General features: G+C 43.0%; 1 protein-coding gene across 1 annotated transcript in view; it reads right to left on the bottom strand.

Annotated features, from left to right (window-relative positions):
- Positions 1-18,003, bottom strand: part of MYO10 (myosin X) — a 202,874-nt gene that overhangs the window by 142,006 nt on the left and 42,865 nt on the right. Inside the window, exon 2 of the mRNA XM_033110207.1 lies at positions 16,548-16,646. Within this exon, the coding sequence (XP_032966098.1) occupies positions 16,548-16,646 (99 nt within the window). The remainder of the gene's footprint in view (positions 1-16,547; positions 16,647-18,003) is intronic.

The following is an 18,003-nucleotide window of genomic DNA, read 5'->3' on the forward strand; positions in this document are numbered from 1 at the left end:
AGGAAAGTTATTAACTAATCATATCCTAGCTGCTAAAATGTGGCTACAGCCTCTTTTGCTCTTTTAGCTAAAAGTAACATCTGCAAACTATTTTAAAATCTCCATCAAAGATAGCAACAGGCCAACAATGGATACTTCCGAGTATGATTTTCCTCAACAGGCAGGCACTCTTTTCTCCCTGGCATGTGCATCATCACACCACTGCAAAGAATGTCTCAAACAGGGAACATCCAAAATGAGTGTGGGCCTTGGAGGTTGACATTTACTGTCACCAATACCACTCCCAGTGAAAGTTTATGAGGCCCATGTACTGTTTTCTAGGGCAACTTAAATCCTGTTGAAGAGGGGGAAAAAATAAAGCACAATAAACTTCTTCAATGGACAATCTTCAAATTTTGATTACGAACATTTTTTGAATCAGAAAAAAGAATGCTAAACTTGAAAGATGTGCAATTTTAATCTCCCTGGTTTATCACTGCCCCAGGAAGGAAATTAGGTTAATCGGACAGGATTTGCCCCCTACAAAGGCCTGCTGGCAACATTCCCTGGAGGCCTGATCTCTTTTGAGTCCTTTGTTACAAAAGCTTCCTGAAACTGGGGACAGCATATGTTCCAGCCCATTGTCCCAGAAGTGAGTAGGTCTTCACATTGCCCAGTAAACATCTGTCATTAGCTCCCTTTGCAAGAGCGAAAGCAGATGCTTGGAGCAAGCCACTGTGAACTCTGACCCGGCAGGAAGATGGATACATTTCAGAACAGAAGATCATTCCAGAAGACAAAAATACTTGCTGAATTCTCCAGGGTTAGCTACTCCGTTACCCTCACTGGAAGACTTAGAAATATTGATAATTAATTCAAAAATAATTGCAAGAACCATTTGGAACACCCAAACAGCAGCTAGACTAAAGGCCAACTTGAACCTCTGAAACGAAATCACTGCATTTGGAACTTCTAATATAGTCCATGTGCTGAATTGACAGATGTAATGTTATAGTTTTAGGGGCAATTGCGCAAGCCTGCTAAAAAGCCTTCATCTAGGAAACCCTCTGGGGGGCATTTTCTTTTCCCTCAAAAACTCATGTGAATAATCCAAACCATTTTATTATACACTGCATGCAGGGCCTACTGCGACAATTGTCAGTATTAGGTTGGTGCAAAAGTAACTGCAGTTTTTGCAACTACTTTTAACCTTTTAAACCGCAATTACTTTTGCACCAACCCAATAAAATGTATTGACAGATATTTGGGAACAACTACCAAAGAAACGATTGTTCAAAATGAGTCGTTTCTCGGAGTATTTTTAAGATCTCAATGAGTCATTCGATCAAAGTGAGGGGAGCGGGCTGTTTGGTTCCACAGATGGTTCCACCTCTTGTCCTAGGGAGAGCTGATCAAACTTCTAGGTACTGACCAGGACCAGGACGAGGGATAAGGCAGATGACCAGGCACTGTTTAAGGGTGAGCCAATTCTGGGGTGCTTCGGCACCTATGTGACCCTGAATAAGTGCTTCTTCACACTTTGTACCTTGCACACTCCACTAGCCTTACCCTACTTCTGGCCCCTTTTCTGGCTATCCTCTCTATGCCAGGGTGGCATGGACAATGGGATAAAAGCACATATTAATCTAAGGCTAACTATCAAAAGCTTGGGAGTCTGAGCAGCAGCTTCCAAAGGCACAGAATCATTCCCTTTCTTTCTCTGGCTTTGGCATCTCACTTAGAAAGTGAGGATGTAATGCAGGAACTCAGCTCCCGCTCCCCGCACAAGAACGCAGGGTATGGTGAGGCCAAAAGGAACACCCACGGAGCCATAGGTAGGGGAGTCACACCATTGTATTCTCGCTGGCGGCTGGGCTGGAGACACAGGAAGCAGGAGCCACACTGTCCGCAATCCGCCATCCACTTGTTAACCACACTTGCTAGCCGCAATCCACGCTTGCTAGCGTATCCATGGCAGTTAGATTAGTGGCTAATGGCTAACTGGTTACAGCTGATGGCCATGTACTACCTGAGCCAGCACCTTTCCACGTGAGGCCGAGAGCCTGGAAACTGCTTTCTGGGGCTCTGTCTCCACAGAGGATTACATATTTTCCTACACCGCACATGGCAAGTTAACAATGTAACTACCTTTCAATATTAAAAATAAGCACGAGGTGTCAAAATTTTTACAACTTCTGAAAGTGTATAAGCACAATCAGTTCTCTTTGGGAACTACTTCCTTGGCAATATGTTGAGATGGAATGAACACGTAACACAGGTTTTTCTTATTTTTGCTGTGCCTGGGAGTGGCTCTCCATTAAGCTAGAAAAAAAATAACCCGGTTACAGACTAAACCATCAACAGGTGTTAGTATTTAAAACGAAGCTCACTAGAGTATGTCCTGTTTCTGACAGGACACTGTTCAAAAAATAATTCCTCTATGGCTGTTGTGGTCAAAAGGTACTCGGACGGTGTGAGTCTCTCTCTCTCTCTCTCTCTCTCTCTCTCTCTCTCTCTCACACACACACACACACACACACACACACACACACAGCCTGCCAAGCCCCACAAATTAATTCTCAAAGTGTGGCTTCTACAGCAGCTCCTGTGAACAGAAATGCAAATTTTCAGGTCCCACCTGAGCCACTGAATCAGATACTCTGGACTGAGGCCCGGGATTCAGAAGCTTAACAAGCCTTCTAAAGGGTTCTGATGCTTGTTCAATTCTGAGAGCCACTGCCCTACAAGAAGCAGGAAACACGGGTGTGTCCTAAGGAGCTTCATCCTCTTGGGCAAGGCTTTTCTCCTCACAGGGGAGACAAAATGATGGGGCTGGACTAACTGCTCTATTAGCCAGGATCACAGCAAAGACTCCTGCTGGCTGGTTGCAAATACAGATTCCTGGGCCCACCTCCAGAGAGGCTGGACTACTGGGTACCAGGTAGGGGCCCAGGACTCTCCATTAGGAGCCGTTCGAGGGATTCCAATGGTAGCCAGGACTGGGAACCATTAGAAGGTCTGCTGCAGCACAAATATCTCATCAGAAGTAATTGGGGAAAATGATCCTTTAGATCAGGGTCTGCAAACTTTTTCTGCAAAGGGCCAGATGGTAAATACTTTCGACTTTCCATCTCCTCACGGTGCTGTGGCTGGAACGCAGTCTTAGGTGACAAGTCAATGAATGGACGTGGCTGTGTTCCAGTACAACTTCATTAAATCTGAATTTCTTATCATTTTCATGTGTCATCAAATACTCTTCTTTTGATATTTCCCCAAACATTTCAAAACGTGAAAACCATTCTTAGCTGGTAGGTGAGCTACAAGCACAGGCAGCGGGTGTGGGCTGTGGTTTGCTACGGCTGTTTTAGTTAAACCCCAGAATAAGCACATGCACTTTATTGGGTTCGGTAGCGCTGTGTTCATGACATATGGAACTTCAATATAACAGCGGTCTTCTTCAAAACGGAGGTTTAATTTGTCTACAGCTTCCATGGCCTTATTAGAGTTTGTTGGCCTTCCCTTCCCAATCAACATTCCTCAGAAGTAACCATTTAGTTTGATTTCTTAGAGGTTTGTCACCTTTAAAATGGCAGCGCGGTCAGAGAGTTTGAAATAAAAGCCAGACGTTCATGCTGTCACTGCCACTCTAAGTACTATACACGCCTCAAGTGGAAGTAACCAACTGGCACCAGCTGGGCACAGGCCCCCGTCCTCTCCAACGTGGGCAGCCCCTTAGGAGTACCTACCCCTTCTTCACCCTGAATCTCGTCCAGCCCAGGTCGGGCAGGTGCATGACTGGAGGAGTGGAGTTGTCAGGAAGCCCTGCCCCCTCCCCAGCACAGAGAATAGCCCCCGTTTGGAGTAAACAGCAAATGATCAAAACATCCACCGAGTTCACGGTTCTCCAATTGTAGTGTGAACAGATTCATCTGGGAACCTTGTTAAAATACCGATCCCAGGACCACATTCATAGAGAAGTGGACCCCACATCTGAGTCTGCATTTCCCACAAGGGCCCCAATGATTATCGCACATGGAGAAACCCTGCACTAGGGCTTCGGGCATTTACCCGAATGCCCCACTCCAACAGAGTAGCCACCGTGAGAGGGTGGGAGTCGAGAGGCAGAGATGGGACGCTCAGGAGCAGGTACGATTCCCTGAAGACAAAGAGGGATGGACAAACAGACAGACAGAGGGACCTGCAGTCACAGAGACAATACGGGCACAGGAGACATTTCACAGAACCATCTAAGAGAAGAGATCCAGAAAAGGGGCTGGATGGGAAAAACAAGGTAACGTTTCTAAGCCCAGTATTCGAAAGCTGTGCTTTTTCAACAACTTTTAAGGTAATATTTTGATATTAGGCTCATTCTGTCTATGAAATAGTTCTGAACTTGGCTGCTCACTAAAGGGCACCCAAGACGTTTTTAAAAAAACATACCCTGGCCCGAGTCCCAACTGAGATTCGGATTTCATTGTTTGGGGGCAGGGCCAATGCTCTTGGTAAACACTGTTCAGTGAGTTGTAATATGTGGCCAGCGTGAGAACGACTCTGTCAGAAGCAGCAGCAGGAAGACCGTGAACATAAGATGATGAAACATTAAAAACCAACAAAAATGTGATTTTTGCTGACCCTTTTATTCCCCTGGAGCAAAAAAACAAAATAAAGGAAAACAGCCTCCATAGAGGAGGAGGAGGGTAGGAAGGTGGCATGAGAAGCCACCAATCTTGAAGACTGACTTCAAAGAGAAAGCACATGACAGGAAAGACGACAGAGACGCTAAATCCCTTGGGGCCTAGAGAAAGAAAAGAAATGAAAGCGAAACAGCCAGGATGGGGAGCAACAGGGACTTGAGAAGTGAAATGGTCAACAAACCCCTTCACCAGTCCCACCCCGTCCTGCTTCACATCCTCCTTAAGAAGTGAGGTGATTACACGATGGGATACTATTCTGCCATAAGAAAAGACGAAATAGTGCCATTTGCGTCAACATGGATGGGTCTTGAGATTATTATGCTAAGCGAAATAAGTCAGACAAAGTCAAGAACCACATGATTTCACTGCTATGTGGCATATAAAACTGAAAGTAACAAAGGAACAAGACAAACAAAGAAACAAAAACTGATAGACACAGACAAGTTTGGTGGTTACCAGAAAGTAAGTGGGGAGGGGGATAAACGGGATCCAATATATGGTGATGGAAGGAGAACCGACTCTGGGTGGTGAACATACAATGTGATAGATGGATGTTGTATCACAGAATTGTACACCTGAAACCTATGTAATTTTACTAACCATTGTCATCCCAATAAACTTGAATTAAAAAAAAGGACATACAAATAATTACATGAAAAGATGTTCAACATCATTAGACATTAAAGAAATGCAAATTAAAATGACAATGTATCACCAGTACACACCCAGTATAATGGCTAAAATTAAAGACTGACAATACAAAAAAAAAAAAAGAAAAGAAAAGAAAGAAAAGGGAGGTGATAAAGTGGAAAGATGATCAACTCTGGATCCAAACCCCAGCTCTATCATTGCTCACTGACCAAGTGTGGACTCTTGGACCTATTTCATGGGTGCTCCATTTCCGTATCATTAAAATATGGCTAATCGTGCCTTCCTTATAGGGTTGCTATGAGGATTAAACAGGACAAACAGATGGAACACACCAGCATGGTGCCTGGTAGGGAGAGGTAACCCAGCGAATGACATCCTTTTCCCTTGACCCATCCTGACTGCCAGCCCCAATGAGGAAGACATGGCTTAGAAGCAGGGTGACCCCTCTGCTCACCGCTCACCTCACAGGACAATTATGGAAGAATGTGATTCCCGAATCTCACCATGATGGCATCCTGGGTTGGAACTCTAAACACATATTTAAAGTTGGAATCAGGCAATCGAGAACTTTCGCAAGATCCCCAGTCATGCATTGAGGGTACCTGCATAGGTCTCTGTAGATGCACTGGATAACCAATCCCCACATGTGTCGCTGAGTCACTGGGAAAACTGGTTGCAAGTAACAGGCCAATAAATGTGTTTTTGAATTGGAGGGCAACTCAGTCAGTCACAAACCGACAACTGCCTGACTTTGTTTAAACAAATTGCCTCTCCTTTTTCTACTGAAATTACACTCAGCTTTAAATGACACCATATCTGATTCCTGTAGATAATTTCTGGAATTGTTTTTGTTTCCAAACAAGGTCTACACATACATTTTTCACAAAATGATACTTAAATAAAGCCTCAAAAAAAAAAAAATCAAGTCTTGGTTTAACCTGAGCTTAGCATTCAGTATTAATTATCTATTTTCCGTATTCATGGGTACCAAGGCTGCAAGATAATATCCTGCTTACCTTCAAATATGAGCAATTTAATTTGCTAAACTAACCACAAAACTGAACACAACAATAGGGTCTGATGGCGCAAAATGTCAGCCCTTTTCTTCGTGCCTGTACACCAGCATTGCAGGACCAGGATTCTCGCTGGTTTCAGGAAGGGTCTGATTACCGTGTTTCCCTGAAAATAAGACCTAGCCGGACAATCAGCTCTAATGCATCTTTCAGAGCAAAAATTAATATAAGACCTGGTATTATATTATATTATTATTATATTATATTATATTAAAATATAGTGTTATATTATATAAGACCCAGTCTTATATTATAGTAAAATAAGGCTGGGTCTTATATAAATTTTTGCTCCAAAAGATGCATTAGAGTTGACTGCCCGGCTAGGTCTCATTTTCAGGGAAACATGGTATATTCAGGCACGAGTCGGCTGAGCTACCCAGACGCGGAGCCTGGAACCCAGAAGTCAACCAAAGATAGGAGGCACACGCAGGCCAGAGCCAGACTTGAGTCCAAATAAACAGACCAAGCCTAAGGGTTGGGAAGAAGGAGGAAGTCAACAGGTTGGCCCAAAGGAGGACAGGAAGTCAAAGATCATGACCCAGGACAGGCCATTTGCTCTCTCTTGCGTGTGTGCGTGTGCGTGTGTGTGTGGTGTGTGGTGTGTTCAGCGTGTGTGTCCAGCTCTAGCCTTGCAGGGGCCAGTAAACACCACTAATAGTAATCCATTCCTCTCCCCATCCACCTACCCACCCAGTGCAAGGGCCACGCAGGGAGGTGACCTGCCTGGGCTGTTCAGTCCGAGGGGGCTGGGGCTGGAAGGCAAAAGCTACATTCGGAAGGAAAGGGTCACAACTAAGCTGATTCCTAATCCACCTAAGCTGGATTCACTTAAGGAAACTGGGAGACAGACCCCAGAAACCAGGGACAGGGGTCTCTTGAGGTCTTGCCAATGGATTTTTCAGAGGAGCTGGGAATACGGCAGGTAACAGAACAGAAATGGTTGCACCCTTGCAAGCTAAGGTCTGTAACACTTGATATAGCCCCCTTTCCTTAGAACACCAACATATGGCGTTTGTCACTGCAAAACTGCTTCCTGTTTCGGTGTACGTGTTGAAGTATTTAGGTTTCAAAATGTCAAACTTTGGGAAAATATTCTGAACCAAATTCAATATCCACCCACTCCTTCATATGAAAATGCAATTCATATAGTATTGTTGGAGTTTAGCAAGTGAAATAATTCCTTTGAAAAAGGCTCTGATTATCTTCATTGCCCTTTATTCACTCTATCCTATGGTCCATGGGGGGTTTATATACGGATAGGACTGAAATAATACAGTGAAACTCCCACCACGACTCTATGACACGTGGCTTTTCCTACTGTCATCTGTGGTCCGGTAAGACCTGTCATTCTCTATTAAAACATTATAGAACAGTCTCAACAGAGCACACAGCTTTCTAATGACTAGTCTGGCTTCGTGCTGATTACAAATGAAGTGGCATCCAGCCCTTCAGTGTTGAAGGAATGCCTCCACCTGCCAGGCTCCGCTCCTACCGTAGATGCTAAGGACACAGCAATGACAAGCCCCATTCTCAGAGAGCTTGGTGAGGAGAGAGAGAAAAAAATTAAATAAACACACCTGATACAATGTCAAGCTGGTGGCTCTTTCAGATGGAGAGGTCGAGAAAGCCTCTCTGGAAAGGTCTTCACCGGGGCATTCTCTCCTGAATGAAGGTGGGGAGAGAGCCACATACATCTCTGCAGGAACCAGGCTCCCAAAAGGGGGAAAGACAAGTGCCCAGACTGCTTGAGCGACAATCTCTTACCAGGTTACAGTACGTGAGTATTCCACCCAGAGCTATGATTTGCAAATACACACATGCTTTTTTTTCTGGAGCTAAGTACACTAATAAACAAACTTTTTTTCCCATCATCCCAGAGTGAAAATTAATGGAAACACATGACTTTCAATTTTTGAGCCATAAGGTGCCAAGCCAAATACTTGGAAGAGGTCTAGAGAGTCATCATGTGGTTTTCAGAGCATAAAAGTATATTTTTTCCCCACTCAAAACCAAGTAAGCTGGACAAAGTGCATTTTACTTGGTCTTCAAAGTAAGACTGGGAGCCCCAGTGGTGTCCAGTCTCTGGAGTACAGACTTCTGATTCTAAGAAACTCCATGGGTTGGTGTTTCAGATCCATCTCAGAGATGGCCATTTCCAGGATGAAACAGAAAAGTGTGGGAAAACAGCAGAGAATTTAAAAGTTTCCCAGCTCAACCCTGTCCCGTTAATAGAGCTGCATTGTTTTGATTGAAGTGAATTCCAAGAGTAACAGATGGACCCACGCTAAAGTTTCAACAAAAGGAGCCAAGTGCATCTGATTTTTAAAAAATGCCACTTGTCACCAGCATGCTTCTCTTTCCCCTTAATTTTTGGATGGCTGTGCAGCCACCTTCCACAGAAACAGTACTTTCTACCCCCACACAAACATCACACAGCCGGTGCCAAATGCTCAGCACTGGTCAGCAGACCCAAGTTACCATCTAATTCTCCTTTCTAGGAATCTGGAGCTAGCTCCAAAGCGATCCTTTCCTGGTGTTGTCTATTCCTTAAGAAAGGATACAGACCAGAATTTATGATGGGCTTTTATTTCTAAAAGCAGCACAGAGAAGGCATCTAAGAGGAAAGCAGTTTAAAAATAAACTGTATTGGGAGTTAGTACTTAATAATTATAGAGTTTCTCTTTGGGGTGATGAAAAAGTTTTGAAAATGGATAATGGTGATGGTTGCAAACATTACAAATATAATTAATGCCACCGAATTATACACTTAAAAATGGTTCAAATGGTCAATTTTGTGTAATTTATATTTACCACAATACACACACACACACACACACACACACACACACTCACTCCAAGCTCTAGTTCAAAAAATAAACTGTATATTCTCTCATTTTTCTTTCAATTCAATTTGGACATTTGCAGCAGAGACCACTCATAGCATATCTTTCAGAACCCCACAGAAAAACTGAAACCCCCAAAAGAAATACAAATGTCACAGCTGTTAACAAACACACAACGACAACAGAATGAAAGATGGCAGTGGTACGTCAAAAGCCAATGCTGTATATTGTTTTAAGGATATGCTTTGCCTCTCACCTGGACTGTAAAAAACAAACAAACAAATTGTTTTTCGTTTGTCTGTTTTTTTGCTTTTGTTTTTTAAAGACTTTTTTTTTTTTTTTTTTTTATTGGGGAAGAGGAACAGGACTTTACTGGAGAACAGTGTGTACTTCCGGGACTTTTCCAAGTAAAGTTGTTTTCCTTTCAATCTTAGTTGTGGAGGGCGCATGTTCAGCTTCAGGTCCAGTTGCTGTTGTTAGTTACAGGGGGCGCAGCCCACCATCCCTTGCAGGAGTGGAACCGGCAACCCTGTGGTTGAGAGGACGCGCTCCAACCAACTGGGCCATCCGGGAGCTCAGCGGCAGCTCAGCTCCAGGTGCTGTGTTCAATCCTAGTTGCAGGGGGCAGAGCCCACCATCCCTTGCGGGAGTCAAGGAGTCGAACCGGCAACCTTGTGGTTGAGAGCCCACGCTCCAACCAATTGAGCCAGCTGGCACTAGCTCATGTGGGAATCGAATCAGCAGCTTTTGGCATTGGGAGCACTGAGCTCCAACCACCTGAGCCACCAGGCCAGACCCCAAACCAATTGTTTTTTGAAATTTTACTGTAAAATTCTATCTTTAAATCATAAACATATGGCAAAGCTAAAATTCAAAATTAGAATAGAGGGCTATTAACGTGCTCTCAGGTGGAATCCAACTCCTCCTATACAGAGGGCAATTCATATAGTTCAACCACACCACACAGGTTAATTTGGTTGGAAGCAGCAATTGCAGTATATGGGATATCTGAGACTTGAGAGGCTACAGGGGACCAAAACACAAATATTCTTAAGTTTCTTTCCTTTTCAGAAAAAATGGGGAAAACTTCCCCAAATACATGCATTAACATACATTAATATGAAAATGTTTTTCTTCACACACAAAAACGGAGACATAAAAGGTTCAGAATGGAGATTAAATATACTTTTAAAAAGTGTCCAGGAGAGTTGACTAGAAAGAATCTGTCCTGTTGTCCCAGAGTTTGGCTCTGAGAGTCAAAGTACCCTAATGACACTACTTCTGCAACATTACTATTATCCTCCAAACTCCTTTTCCTCTGTCGTCATCAATTTAGGAGTCTCCCCTTGCCCCCAACAGTCACAGCCCAGGGACCCTTTCCTGGCTTGTGAGCTGCTCTGCGGACCCCAGCTGGTCCCCTCCTGCTGGCAACCCCACTTGGGGGCAGCGCCAACTGCTGCTCACTCACCCCCTTCGTCTCCTGTCGGAGGTGGCGGGTGAGACCTCTCCCCGGGCAGCTGCCTCGGCCAACAGCTGGCTTTGCATGTGAAGCTTGGAATGCAGCTCCCGTGGCTGCTGAAAATCATGGGAATTCCTGGGCTTTCAGACCACCGTGTGCAGGCAGCTTCCTCTCAGATGACATTTTTCACTCGGCCAAAATACCCAGGATCCCCCACTTCCCTTCGGCAGTCAGATCCGATATGTTCCCCTCAAAGTTGAAATTTTTGAGTTCTATTGTTCAATTCCTGACAATTGGTGGGTCACGGTGTTCTTCAGAGCTCGGAAACGGAAGAGAGACATGCTGGACTGTCCCTCTGTCAATTTTCCAGCAGTCAACAGCTTGGGGCATGAAGCTTCTCTGGGACACAGGAGTGGACACATATGGTGTATGGAGAGGGAGGGTGTGGAGAGGTCAGAAGGCTACCCACGTCCACATGACATTCAAGACGCACAAAAAGGAACCAATTCAGGCAAAGCTGAGAGGGAAAAAAAGCAAAAGAAAAGCAGCTGGCCAGGGCAGAAAGTGACAAAAAAAGCAATGAAAATCACTACACTAAACCATTATCAAGTTTCACAAAATTAGGCCTGTCATATATTAATTCCAGCAAGTCAAAAGCAGAAGGTCAAACCAAAAAAGGTTAGAGGCGCTTTAAATGGGAGATGTGATTCTAAATAATTAGGATTGTGTTTCCCGTGTGGCCCGAGCAAGTCTTTCTTGGGGGTGACTTCAAAGTACCAGGCAATCTAATAGCCTTTTTGTGGATTAATAAAATGAGAAAAATAACTTTTAAAACAAAGTCTAATTATACTTGCTGCAAATAAAAGGAGGAGGGCATGTATTTGTAGACTGGGGTAATTAAATCCTCCATCATAAAATAGTTCAGAAGACCCCATGTAGAGACAATGCACACAGAAAACCCAACAAAATCACTGCATGCAGCAATAGTCTTGATTAAGTTTACTGGGGTAAGTTAAATAACCACACTTTAAAATACAATTAGGTAAATTGATATCTCTCTAAGCTATTTCAGAGCAATCAAATTAGGTTCTTTTTCAGAAGATAATAGTTCATTCTCAAAGTGAGAAATCAACTTTAGAATTTATCACTAATTCTACAATGCACCTAAAAAATGCTCCAGTGATGGTCCATGTGCCTTGTAAATGTTCTAGAAAAGACAGAAAGCGTAAGCTGCAAGACAGCATTGGATAAGAGTTGATCTTTTAGCCATATCTGCACCTTGAAGAACATGGTACCTTTTAAAACTGGCTCTTCTGAAACTCTGTCCAAAACTTGTTAATAAGACGATAAGTAATTTCAAAATTTCAGGACGGGTGCTGACCTGCCTATGTGCTGGGTCCTCCAGAGGCCACAACTATGCATATTTCTCAGTAAAGCATGCTAGCCTGTCACTTGCACACGTCTTTTTCCATCTGCAAATACTTCCCGATGACTGTAACATAAATTATGAGTCAGAGGGGAATATGTTGGTCCTCAGTATTCCTAGAACCAACCTACAATAATTTCAATTTTCACATGGAATGCAATTTTAAATGAACTTTAAAACTATCTCCCTAGAAGAAAAAAATGAACAGCTGAGAGAACGTGCAAAATTCTCAGAGACTGAATGAAGAAAACATGCCCTTTCGTGCTGTCCCCCCCAAAAAACCATACTGTCACCTTCCAGGGTCCCCGAGGCTCCGTTTTAGGATTTTCGTTACTCAGAGCTCAGCTTGATTTCTAACACTAAACTAACAACTGCTTTTTAATCCACTTGAGGATTATTCCACTGCAGTCAGCACCACCCCTGGCCATGTTCAAGGTGAAAATGGTTGTTTGAAGGGAGGGCACCAAAAAAGAAATTTCAAAAGGCCAAAGAAATATTTTCCAGCTTTACCTAAAGCCCTCCTCCTCCTTACCTTTGTCTCCGCTTCTTCCAAACAGTAGTACAGGTACGAGGTTTGAGAGTACTCCCCTGTCTTCACCGGAGGTAACCATGACCCTAAGGGGGCTTTCAGGAATGCCTTCTAAATCCTCCCTACTCAAATGGGGGTCCAAGAACCAGCAGCCTCAACATCACCAGGGAACTAGTGAGAAATGCAGACCCTCAGGCCCCACCCCAGACCTGCCAATCAGAATTGGCATCTGAATAAGACTCCCAGGTGGTTGGTCCAAGTACAGTCAAGTCTGAGGGCACTGCTCTAAACCAAAGGGTAATTAAATATTAGGTTGATGCAAAAGTAAGTGCAATTTAAAAGGTTATAAATAACTGCAAAAACCATAATTACTTTTGCACCAACCTAATAGGTTTTCAAGCTCTTTATGTTCCTTAGGAAGTCATATTTGGGCTATATAAAAGTTTCACCAAAATTGTTTTTAAAGATACAGAAAAATACCCATTTGACAGATTTTACCAGTGACCATCTGACCTCAAACACTAACATCTTTTTTTGTGGGGTAAACTATACATACAAACATACAATTTACCATTTTAACCATCTTTAAGCACACAGTTCAGTGGCATTAAATACGTTCACACTGTTGTGCGACCGTCATGGCCATCCATCTTCAGAAGTTTTTCATCTTCCCAAACTGAAACTCTGCACCCATTAAGCAGTGACTCCCCATTCTCCCCTCCCCCCAGAAACACCAATTTCTTAACACTCTTTAATAACGCACCAGATTGGGTTGAAATGAAACAATGCCTTGAAAAGTTACCACAGATAGGCTTGACTAGGTCAAGGCCATGTTCTCCATCTTTGACCCTGATTCCGTCAAGAGTTGATCCTGGCCCAGTTAAAAAGCAGGTGTTCCTGTTCTGGGCGCCAGGACCAGTTAATGAACTTCTCCTAATCCTTAGTGCTACACCCCTAAGCTCCACAGGGAACTTGTGACGTGAGTGGAAGAAGTAGGTCAGGAGAGAAAGAAGCTAGAGTCTTTTGGCCACTGCCAGTTCTTGCGGGAGCCCAAGTCTTTCGATCTTGCCTCACTTTTCTCCTATTTTAAACCCTGCAATTCCAGCACGAATCACTAAGCTAATTATACTTGTTATACTTGGGAATGACAGAGCAGACAACATAAGACCAAGTATTTGATGACTGAATGAAGATGAAAAGTCAACGTTGAGAGCTGTTTTCACATCCAAGTACAGGTTACCCTGGCTTACTTCTTTTGAGACCCACAATCCATAAATACTGTCAAGAGTGAACAGAACTACCGAACTGACCACTCCCCCCCGCCCCGCCGACTAACCGAGAGCTGCCCAACCACTGAGGCCGGCAATGGCTTCACATGACACAGGCTGCTGTCCTCATGGCACAAGCAGTGGCACTAAAGGGCGGCTGGAATTGCCATGTTAGAAGCCTCTGCCAAGTACAGTGTAGTTAGATTGGAATAGAAAACCAAGGACATTACAGTGTTTCCCTGAAAATAAGACCTAGCCAGACAATCAGCTCTAATGCATCTTTTGGAGCAAAACTTGAGACCCGGTCTTATAATATCTATTATATTAATTATATTATATTATATTTATTATATTATATTATGTTATGTTATATTATATTATATTATTTTATACCCAGTCTTACATTATAGTAAAATAAGACCAGGTCTTATATTAATTTTTGCTCCAAAAGATGCCTGAGGGCTGACTGTCCGGCTAGGTCTTATTTTCGGGGAAACCGGTATGTTAAGTGAAATAAGCCAGTCACAAAAAATGGCAATCACTATATAATTCCACTCATATGAACTATCCAGAGTAGTCAAAATCACAGAGACAGAAAGTAGAAAAGGGCTACGAGGGCTGGTGGGAGGAGAGATGAGGACTTAGTGTTTGGCGGGTGTAGAACTTCAGGACCACAAGATGAAAAAGTTCTAGAGCTCTCTTGCACAACAAGGTGAATACACTTAACACTACTGAACTGCACATTTAAAAATGGTTAAGATGGTAAATTTAATGTTACGTGCTTTTTACCACACTTTTTAAAAAAGTATCTTACTGATTAAAAGATAAGTCAACAAAAAAAGAAAAGAATTCCTTTACAAATCTATTTTACAATACTTTTAGCAACAGAGTTATGTCAAGTCAGGTACACTGTTCAAGTATTGTTTTCCTTTTTTTGTATCATCTTGAGATGTATGTGCGGGGCCTGAAAGGGACTGAATTCATGAGGAAAGTGAGAAAGGAAGACTGGTAGAATCAAGGCAAGACAGAAAAATGCTGACCAAGTCTACATGGGAACATAAACATTTAAGCAGTGCCTGATCCTAAAGTTCAGCCAAATCATTTAGTCAGTCGTTCATTTATAGATCATTCAGCACAACCTGAGAACCTGATGAGAAAGAAGCCAGATTAGGCATCAATGTAGTGACCACACTGTGGCTGGCTGTCACACATGTGATCTCTTTGCCACCCTCTCCCTAACCCCCTCAAATCTATGTCTACAAAACACATCTGTATGTTCACCACCAGATAAATACTGAAGAGCCATTCAAGACACAGATGAAAAAGAAACTGAGGAGTTGAAAAATAGCCCAATGACATCACTGAGTATTAAGCCAAGAAATGGCAAAGGTACCACCACCCCATGGGGACCATCCCGGCTAAGAGGTTTTGATAACCAAGTGTCCTGTCTGCCTCAAACTACACAACACTGACCTTTCAGCTTTTGTTCTCAACACAACTTGCAAATGGGATTCAGAAACTATGAGTTTTAAATACTGGTATACGACACCATTTTATTTCTTGGTGCCTTAAACTTTGATATGTGCCTCTGAAAGAGGGATTGTGGTAACATTAAAATTGTTTCCTTACTAAAATGGAAAAACCAGGCTCCTTTCACAAATTGTGCAAATACAGTTGACCATTGAACAACGAGGGGTCAGGGCACTAACACCCTCCCACACACACACACAGTTGAAAATCTGAAATAACTTTAAACCCCCCCAAAATTTAACTACTAACATCTTACTGTTGAACGGAAGCTTTACTGATAACATAAACAGTCAATTAACACATGTTATATGTTGTAAGTATTACGTACTATATTCTTACAATAACGTGAGCTAGAAAAAAGAAAACATTAAGAAAATCATAAGGAAGAGAAAATACATTTACAATATTTGTTGGAAAAAATCCACGTATAAGTGGACCCACGCAGTTCAAATCCAGGGTCAACTGTACAATCAATGAGCCCGTTTCTGGATTCACATATTTGTTTTTCAGTGACACGGCTGTTCATCTGTTTTACACTAAAGAATGGGGAACCAGGAGCAGCGGAATTCCCACATGTAGAAGGAACTTCTTCAGCCAGTTAACAAAGTGGATAAGGAAACTCAGGTGAGGGGGTTTCGTGGATCTTGTTCTCACAGGAAACCAAGACGCTGCCATACTACATTCTCTCTGGCAGGCAGGTGTTTCCAACACTTAACGAAAGGTGAAGAATTTTCGGGGAAAGTGGTAATGAAACCAATTGGCAACTATCGACATATCTGAACCATTTTCTCAGATTGCTTGCATCCTATACTTCTGATTCCTGGACAAAATCACCAAGAAGGGAACCAGACAAGTGGAGTGTTCTTCTGTCCCATATTGGCTGGGATGCCTTCTGTGCTCCCTTTGGGAGAATTGCATTGCGTCTCTCACACACTCAAGGTGTGCACTGCACATGCCTTTTGGGAGTTTGTTTTGCCACTTAGAAAAAATGTTGACGGTGTGGGGGGTAGGAGGCGCGAGCACACGTGGCCTTGTGTAAGACTGCCTAAGGAAGCGGAACACGGATGTCACAAAGCCGAAGGGAATTGTGCTCACCTGACCATAGTCTGTCCGGAACACGACGACACCCCCTGCACAGGAATTTACAGTACTTGGAAAATGCTGGCCATTTTCTCTCAGCCAGACCCGTGTTCCCTGTAAACAAAATAAACAGGATTTAACAATGAGTTCGGATTGCATTTTGTGGCAAACCACCACCCTCAAAATCACTATGACTACTATATTCCTTTAAAAACCAAAAAAACTGTTTTTTTGAAAAGAAGATTGTTCTTTGCAAACATGCAAAGAATGACTCTTCAGAAAGCATCATCCATAGCCTTTACTGTATAAAAATGTGACGGAGGGAGAGTCCCACTAGACAGAGCAAGGAAGGGACTAAGAAGACAGCAGCAGCCTGTGTTACTAAAAGGCAACTGACTTCTGTGGATTATCTCGTTTCACTCACAAACACCCACTGAGGCAGGCACTATTATCATTCCCATTTTACAGATGGTGAAGTAGAGGCCTACAGGTAAAGTAACTTGCCCCGCATCACGAGACTGAGAGAGAACTTGACCCCACGCCGTGGGGCTCCAGAAACCACAAGTCTAACCAGGTCACTACACTGCTTCACCCCAAGTTGAGAACTCTTTGGGACCTGTGGGCTCCCATATTCCTGGGTCCAGGCCCTTTGCACTTGGCCACTGGAGAACATTAGAACACTCCACGGCCTTTCTACTTGTACCAAATCCATGTGTCAACTGGAGTCTCCAAGAGAGCGGCTAACATTTTAGTAAATATCAAAACCCAATCCACTGGTATAAATAAATCGTGGTAGGATCTTCCACCAGGCACCTAAAATGCACTTCGAAGTCTGGGACTGTAGCCTAAAAGATAGCAACTTCCAGACTGCATTGTTTTCACCCGGGCGTATTTTGGGGGCATTGATCTCATTTCCATTTTTTATTTCCCCACTGGACCAATGAAATGATAACCACAATATTCAGCTTTTCAATGCTGAATTTCCTCTTCCTTTAATTGCCCAACATGAAAGCCATTTGTTTCCAAGGATGAGTGACATGAAAGTTTGAAGAAATTACTGGGTATGCACTGGTCGTTCAAATTATAAAGAATTACCTTTAATGTACAATTTTATGACATCTGATGTATACCCACGCATTCGTACTTCATTAAGTTATTTCTACTCTATTCAACAATTTTATCAACTCCAACAAAAATGACACAGTGGGAAGTATTATACCAAAACTATCACTTAAAACAGCACTTAGATTGAACTTCTTTTTCTAGAACTTTCAACCTCATTTCATTGGTCTGTTTCATTTCTGTTTCGATTTGAAATGATAGGTGAAATACTGACAATGTATCGGTTATGTTCAACTTCTGGTTTAAGGGGCTACTACGGCTCTCGTAACAGAGAATTGGCAGGGGTAAGTAACGTGGAAATAAACTCATCACCTCATACTATTAGGTTGGTGCCAAAGTAACTGCGGTT

Source organism: Rhinolophus ferrumequinum, chromosome 7 (assembly GCF_004115265.2).
Source record: "Rhinolophus ferrumequinum isolate MPI-CBG mRhiFer1 chromosome 7, mRhiFer1_v1.p, whole genome shotgun sequence".
Lineage (NCBI taxonomy): Eukaryota > Metazoa > Chordata > Mammalia > Chiroptera > Rhinolophidae > Rhinolophus > Rhinolophus ferrumequinum.